An 8,197-nucleotide genomic window follows, 5' to 3' on the forward strand; every position below is an offset into this window, starting at 1 on the left:
GTTATGTTTTGTATGAGTACAAAAGTTTAAATAACTTTTCTGAGCTTATTTGGTTTACCACTCCACTTTCCGCAACAAATTCGTGAAATATATATATAAAATCGGGGAAATCTCTGACATATAACAAGAGAACCAATTGCCCGAACAAAATCGAACATTTGTGGGTATATCGAGTTGGCTCTGTCAATCTTTTTGATTTTTAACAAGTCAAACATCAACGATCATGAGCCAAGGCTCGACTCTGTCGTGGATGGTGAATGAAGAAGTCAAGTAGTTCTGTCTGATGTCAACTGTAGTTGTTGGACGTAGTCCAAATGGTTCGGAGTGAATTGGCTTGATTGTGTATGGCACTGATGTCTTTTATCCGTCAATAGTTGTTTCTATTGCAACTTTGTGAGTTTTATGGAAGCCATATCCATTAAGGTAGTATGGGATAGTTTACATTTTGACAAATATTAACATACGTCTTTACTATGGTGGCACTTTATATAATTTACACCAATGAAGATTTCTGCATTTGATCCACTGTCACTATCTAATAGTGCAATATCAAGACTTTGTATGCGCTTCAGTTTTCAAAGTGTAGAACAGTGTTAATCTACCATAAAGAAAACGTCAACAAAATAAGAAGTACAAGTTTCCCTGTGTGTTGAAGGTATGTAAATGCAATTCGTTTGGGTGTTAAACCTACTAAAGCATTTAATGCGCAGTACTGCCAAAATTAATAAAACATGAAACGGAACCTTCTTGAAAAAAGGCATACATTTCAGTTTTCTAAACGGACATTTTATTTTCCATTTCAACAAACAGAGCTTACGCTGCTTACAGCGAAATACGGCGAAGATTTTTCAAAAATTGTATGTCAAAAATCTGTTTACCTCTGTCACCACCGGTCAACTCCGCTAAATTCGAGAATAACTGTTTTTTTTTTTTCTTCTAATAAACTAAGCAACAATTTGAAGAAAAAACAATAAAATCTAAATATAATGCGAGATTTGCACAAAATCCTTGAACTTTTCTCCAACGAAAGTGCGATGGATTACTGTCAAGAATTTGATGCCATAAAATCTGTTCTAGACTTTTGCAACAACAACGTAAAATCATTGAATAAAGTTCGTTTCCGAGGAGGTACCTAATTATCCATGGTAGTTACACTTTTATAATAAATTGGCTGATGAGATTTCTTTTTCAGGTAATGAAGATGTTGTGGATGAGATTTGCAATCGACTACAAGATTACCTCCTCAAAATGGACTACATAGATGGGGAGACTAAAAAACCACTGCCGAAAGCGCAACGCCTACTGCGTAAGATGGTTATGTTTCTTCTTGTAAATACTGATGCCACCTACAAGTACAACCTCAAAGATGATCCTGGGCTGGCACATGTTATAGAAATCTGCCCCCTACTACCTAAGTATCTTTTAGTTGCCATAATTTGGCAATTGAACCTCGATCAATTCTTCTATGAAGCTTTGGCGCATTGTCCTTGTTGGTTTTCGTTTCAGTATTTTGAAATTGCAACTGACTCCCTAAAACACATCAAGGACCCCTATGAGGTGCTGATAAAAGTCGAGAACATGGTAAGATCCATCTTCACGAGCATCACCAAGTCGAAGGCTCAACGTATTAATTTTGTTGACAAAAAAATCATACTCGGCAAGCTGTATGACTTTACAATGAATCTTTTGAGACAATTCTACACCCCAGATGCGGAAAAGTTCAAGACATTCAAGAAAAATGAATTCTTCACATACTCAGGATATGCTATCAATCATATTCTGGAGATGATCATTTTCGCCTTCGATGTGTACGAAGAAAAAAACAATTTGAAGCCTGATTTTGATGTTGGTGTTTATGACGTGTGTTCATCAATTTCTAGCCAAAATCCGACATCCGAAGCGGAGTCACACTCCCTGGTAAAGGAGTTTCAGTTAAAAGTAATAACTGCACTTCTAAACTCGCTTCAATATAACGTTATGTTGGTCAAGATCGATGTATTCATGCACTGGGTCGAGGTGGATTTGAACAGCCAGGAGACTCTTCAATCGGTCATCGGTGTCAAGTCGTTCCTTGTTGGTGAGCGTATGCTAGCCAATCGGGACTTCCATCACGATGTTGAACAGCAGCTTAAATCGATTGCCATTCGCCCAAAGACCTTGGAAGAGCAAATTACAGACGCAACAATTGGCGATATCCTGGGCAAGTTGCGGGAACCCCTCGAACGGCATGTAAAAAAGGCCTGGTTCGATGGACTCGTCAAAAACACTATATCCTTAGGGAACGAGGAATGTCTACAGTCCATCAAGGATAATATAAAATTGATGAGTTTGGATAATTGCATGGAAATTCTGGATTATATCGAACTAGAGCAGAAAGTACGGGAACAAACAGAGGATAATGCCGCATATGACTGCATGGATATCGATTCATTGCCCGATCTCACTACAATACTCCTTGCTGCAGTGCAGATTTTAAATTCAGCCGATATTATCAAGCTTATTAACTTCGAGGTGAAAAAATTCGGCAAAGATGTGACTCATTTTCAGGAAGAACGTTTTAACGAACGAGCTACCGAATTTCTCAATAAATTCTCAAATGAGTTTGACGAACAAGGATTCCTTTGCTTGTGTTTTGAAAATCCCAAAGCAATGTGGGGCAAGATGTTTGACGTTGCATGTAATTCCGAAGAGCATATTGGAATTTTTTGTTCCATGGTCAAATTGATGCGTCCTTTGTCAAATGATTACTTCCATCCACTTTTGAGCAGTGCTCTACGAGATGAACGAATTCAACAGAAATTCTTTAGCCAACTGTTGTGCAGTATTTATTTTGAATTGTGCTTCGACAGGCAAACTGAATTTTTCAAACAATTCTTTAATTCTTGTGTAAATGAGATGTTGGATTCGGAGCGTTATGGTGATTTGATTCCATTGGTTAAATGTCTGAATATGATGGTGTCAAAGGGCAGTAAGGAAGGTCTACCATTTGGACCAGCAACTGCACCGGTTCTGTTGATGGCAGCTCAAATTATGGAAAATGTTCGTTGGGATCTGCTAACATATTCGGATGAAAAAGATGAAGTTCTTAAGGAGTGTGCTCAATTTGTGCAAAATACTATAAAAGGGTTTTTGCCTTTGGCTAGAGAAAAGGGTAAGGTTTTTTTTTTAAGTTGTGGTTGGTTTGTTTCGTTTTTTTTTTTCAGTGGGTCTCCAAGCATATAGAGTTAAAAAAAGAAATATCAACTTTATCATACCATCCCTCCACACAAAGAAGAAGTGAAGCTCCATCTTCTGAAGCTTTGAAGTGGCCAAATATTGAGAAATACCAGTTAATCGATTTCAATGTTTAAGATATTAAAGAACTGGCGAAGTTATGCGGATATCTTCCAAGTCCCAAAATTTACCCCTGGCGTCTGACAATCTTTCTTGGTGGCGCCTTTAACTTAAAGAGGTTTTTGTTCATATAAAATTAATGATTCGCGCTTTCTTTTAAAAGCAATTATTGAAAGGCTTTGAATGAAGGAATAAGTGAATGAATGAATTCACAGATAAATTATAGGTTAATGGAGTACTGATTCCTTAAGGTCCTGAATATTTATTCTACAATCAGCCTTATTCTGCTATTAACGTGGATCGTATGTTCGATTCACCCATTCGATTCGCTTTCACACTGCCGTTGCATTCTGCAATCTATCGGGTGAACTACATTATCCCAAACCAATGTAGTTCATTCAAATAAACAGATGTTCATGTAAAAATCTTGGGAATGTTGGATAAATTGTTTTGATTCATACAAAAGAATAATTTGTGTAATTTTTTGAAATGGGTAATATTTGACTTTTTATTCCAATTGAAGGCAGAGGAATAAGAGAATCCTCAAACAGAGAGCTTCTAAGAAATGTTAGAAAGTGTCGTTCTTCCCCAAACAAATATTTAAAAATTTCAATAAATAAGTTATTACTTACATTTTGCTTAAATCAATTAACAAACCTGACATCAATGAAAAATCCGCTGCATTTTATATGCGGATCTGAATTGTATGGTAGGTAGAAATGGCGATCTCAAGGCAACCTAACCTGAGATCCAATTAGCGCTGTAGTGCGCCGTTTTGATACCAAAAATTCGTTTGACCTTTGATTGAAAGGGATAGATTTGTAGAGAAGCTTCATAGCGATTATGTTAGAGCCATTTTGTCGCATTGAGAAAAAAGATTAGGTCTCTAATCTTTGTCTCATATATCTCATCAAGTTCTTGAAAGAATGCTTTTCCAAAGTATTTCATTCTATTGTTTGCCAAAGCAGGACACTTGCAGAGGAAATGGATTATCGTTTCACTTTCTCTTTGGTCACAACAACTACGGCGAAAGGTGTTGTAAGAGATACCCAACTTCTCTGTATGAACTCCTATAGGCCAATGTCCGGTACAAACCGCAACAATCCTGGCTATGTCTTGCCTTGGCCTGCATAGAAGATCATTTGTACGGGTTTTTTTTTATAGGTGGGCCATATCTTCCTAGATATAATGCTGGGTATATTGCTCCACCTTCGGTTTGATTCAGTTTGATAGATAGAAAAGATTTTACCCTTCATAGCACCAAGAGGAATGTTAACCATTTCCGCAAGTGAGCTATGAAGGGCCGAACCTTGCCTGGCTAGCTCGTCAGCCCGTTCATTTCCCACGATACCACTATGGCACGGAACTCAGATCAGAGTGACACCGAGGTTAATATTCAGGCTCGCAAGCTCGTCGCGACATTGCTGGACCAATTTAGATGAGGATATGGCCGAGTTAATGGCTTTGACAGCTGCCTGACTGTAAAGATAGCCGCATTTCGGTTTTGGTTTGGGTTTTGTTTAAGTATCTTACATGCCAACCTTATTGCCAGCAGTTCAGCCTAAAAAACGCTAGCAAATTCAGGAAGCCTAAAATATTTGGCTACATTTAGGGACTCAGTAAAGATCCCAGGAACAACTCCGCACTCCATCTTTGAGCCGTCAGTAAAGATGGTTGTGTCGAAACCTATCGACACGATGTCATCCTCCCAATCTTCTCTGGATGGTAAAATAACCTTAAAACCCTTACTAAGGTTCAAAGTAGGAGTGCAGTAGTCAGTGACTCCCGAGATAATATCTGAGGGTATCAATTTCTTTGTGTTGCTGTGACCATAAGGTTTTGACAACCAGCTGTTTGATTCCTTCAGCCTAATAGCGCTGCAGGAAACTATGTATTTAATAAAAAGGTCGAAAGAGGTCGAGAAGATCCAAAATAACGTTTAAGGAGTCCGTTGGGCAAGTACGCATGGCCCCTGTGGTGCCCACGCTAGCTGTTCTCTGAACCTTCTTTAGCTTATCAATATTATAATCTTTGCTAAGAGCAGGCCACCACACAATGGACCCATATGTTAAGATTGGACGTACTACGGCTGTGTACGTCCATAAAATCATCTTCGACTGAAGTCCCCACTTTTTGCCGAAATTTTTGCTGCAGGCGTAGAAGGCAACACAGGCCTTCTTAACCCGTACTTCAATATTTAGTTTCCAGTTTAGTGTAGGGTCGAGTAGAACACCCAAATATGTTGCCTTGGAAGAGAATGATAGGATTTGACCGTTGAGTCGAGGTAGCGTGAAGGGCGGTACTTTAGTTTTGGTGGTAAAGAGCAACAGTTCAGTTTTACTTTGGTTAACTCCTAGTCCACACCTCGTGGCCCAGTTGCTAACTTTCTTCAAAGCTGACTTCGCGATTTCACTAATCACAGGGGTGTACTTTCCTGACACCAATAGCACCAAATCATCCGCATAGGCTACCGCCTTCACTCCACATCTCTCTAATTTAACGAGAATTGTATCCATGACCAGAAGCCATAGAAGAGACGAAAGGACACCACCCTGGGGATCTGAATGGTATAGAATTAATGCTTTCACGTGAATAAAAGGATACCGCGCAGTATTACCGACATACATAAATTCACTTCGAATGAATAGCAGAATAATGATTAGTAAAAATTCAAGTAAAATTCCCCCTGATGAATAGCAGAATAGACCTGAATATGTCTCCAAAATTGTATCCTTTTAGGAATTTAAGTTGTTTTGGTATGTTAAGAGAAGATAGCTCTTTATCTTCGTATTGGTAATACCGTACATATATCACTGCTCCCGAATCGAAGGATGGAGGCCGATAAATAATTTTAAATTATTTCTAATAAGAATGCAGTAGTTTTTCATAGTCTGGGAAATTCACTTCAGTTTTTATTTTGTCGCCTCTTCCTTTAATATTGGTTTTGATCAAATGTTGTCATATAGGACAATGGGGCTCTTGCTCCATGAAGGGTGCCGTTGCTCTCTTTTTATTGCTTACATGAAACATGTCCCGTTACCCAAATATTGAAATGAATAAATAAATTTCCATTTCAGTTTTACGAAGATGTGACAAAAGCTTAGCGCTTTTGCGATCTAAAATGATATTGCCGATATTTTGGTTTCTGTAGCATTGTTCATACAAAAATGTTCTGCATATTTCTCATGGCTTCAACTTCTGCCTAGAAAATGCTTGTTTGCTGACCGCCCCATCAGACTCCTGCACTCATCCTCTCAGATAAACTTGTTACTGTTTGACTAGAGAGTGTAGGTTTTCTCTAAAAGCGTTTCCCGTTCCCTTATTGTCATCAACCATTTCAGACTTGCCTGATCTGTAATGCTAGGAAAAGGTAAATCTTCAAAGTAAGCCCTCTACTTTTTTACTGACAAAACGGTCGCATAGCATTCAAGTTCCATTACAATATAATTTCTTTGAAACGAATTAAGTTTCATGACACAGACAGTCATTGGGGCTGCAATAGTCGCGTAATTTGGTATAAAACGCCCATACCATCAAGTCATGCTTACGAACCTATGGAGTTGTTTAAGGACCTTCGGAATTGAAGTCTTCGACTGCCGATATGCTTTGCCCTTGTCAATACTTATACATTTGTCTCCTTATATTTTATCTCCTTAACAAAACTTACTTATTTCGATATTTATAGTGAACCCAGGTTAGCGTAAAGCAATGGCATCTTTCTTCATTACTTGCATACATAATGTGTTTTGTCTGAAGAACAAAAAGGGGTCATCGCGGTAGTCACATGTGGCAATCTTAGTCGAGTATTCTAAATCACGAACTAAATAATATTTTTGATTCTTTCATAACCAAAATAAATAACAAATATAATTTAAATTAAATTTTTTTTTTTAATTTTTAGATAAAAAATGGATTAAAAAATCAATTAAAGACTCATACCGACCACTTACTCAATACTATTTCCAAAGATTTTCACTTACTCCAGATCAACCTCCCAAAAAATTCGATGAATTTCTCATGTCCTCAGAAAATCAAACTGCTGCTGATATTGAAATGTTTCTAATAAGTGTGAGAACCATAAAAATTATGCTATACAATTTTATATTAAAATCCTTCTTAATTTACAAATAGAATTTCATACGATGTACTACAAAAGAAACCGATTGGCTAGCACGTAGTGATCGGCTTTTACCACATATGTCCGATATGATTCTTACTCTGGGAGTTGTTGTCAATGAAACGGAAAATCCAAATGCAGTCCTTAATTACCGCAATTGTATGGTTAACTATGCAAATATAGTTAAAAAATACCTGATACCAGGGGTAGCTAAAAATACAGCTAAAGTGGAACAACTTATAACAAAGCTATTGAAAATAATCGAGTTTGCACCGGCTGCAATATATGAGGAAATGTTCATGAGCTTTGAACGGCTATTGGTGGAAGTAATGCAACAATGTGTTGTACCAGTTGACGAAACTATAACAAGTAATATACGAAAAAATATTGTTAAAATGAAAGATTGCAAGGGCAAGGAATTGTTTTTAACAAAATACAATGCACTCGTCACAGAAAATCTAAGCTAAATAATAAATGTATTGTTTTGAATTGATTTAACATTTTATGTTTCTTTTTTTAATGGAAAGTTCAATCGACAAATTTGATTTGAAATTAAAGTCACTTTTGGACTACACATAAATTCCGAAAGATATTGTTTGGACTCTGTTTTTTTTTTTTAATTTCGAGCGAGATTTTATTCATGATTGTCCTCGCTTGAATTTTTGCTTTCGAGGTTAGAGAAATCGACTAAAAATTCGATTTTTCAAAATCAAATCGGGTGGCGCAACAGTCCGTTGTGAACCAGGG

At 37.3% G+C, this 8,197-nt stretch overlaps 1 protein-coding gene across 1 annotated transcript; it reads left to right on the top strand.

Annotated features, from left to right (window-relative positions):
• The first annotated feature begins 860 nt into the window (after positions 1 to 860).
• On the top strand, positions 861 to 7,948 carry LOC129947032 (uncharacterized). The gene is made up of 4 exons (XM_056057442.1): positions 861 to 1,128; positions 1,193 to 3,151; positions 7,235 to 7,401; positions 7,465 to 7,948. Exons 1-4 carry the CDS (start codon positions 987 to 989, stop codon positions 7,915 to 7,917), a joined length of 2,721 nt encoding a protein of 906 aa, XP_055913417.1. The 5' UTR covers positions 861 to 986; the 3' UTR covers positions 7,918 to 7,948.
• Positions 7,949 to 8,197: the final 249 nt, after the last annotated feature.

Source organism: Eupeodes corollae, chromosome 2 (assembly GCF_945859685.1).
Source record: "Eupeodes corollae chromosome 2, idEupCoro1.1, whole genome shotgun sequence".
NCBI lineage: Eukaryota > Metazoa > Arthropoda > Insecta > Diptera > Syrphidae > Eupeodes > Eupeodes corollae.

Bases quoted from the DNA above. Each gene is read 5' to 3' on its own strand.
- LOC129947032 (XM_056057442.1), top strand. From the start codon at position 987: ATGCGAGATTTGCACAAAATCCTTGAACTTTTCTCCAACGAAAGTGCG. The intron at 3,152-7,234 runs GTAAGGTTTTTT...TTTAATTTTTAG, and splicing joins GCCTTTGGCTAGAGAAAAGG to ATAAAAAATGGATTAAAAAA. The intron at 7,402-7,464 runs GTGAGAACCATA...ATTTACAAATAG, and splicing joins TTGAAATGTTTCTAATAAGT to AATTTCATACGATGTACTAC.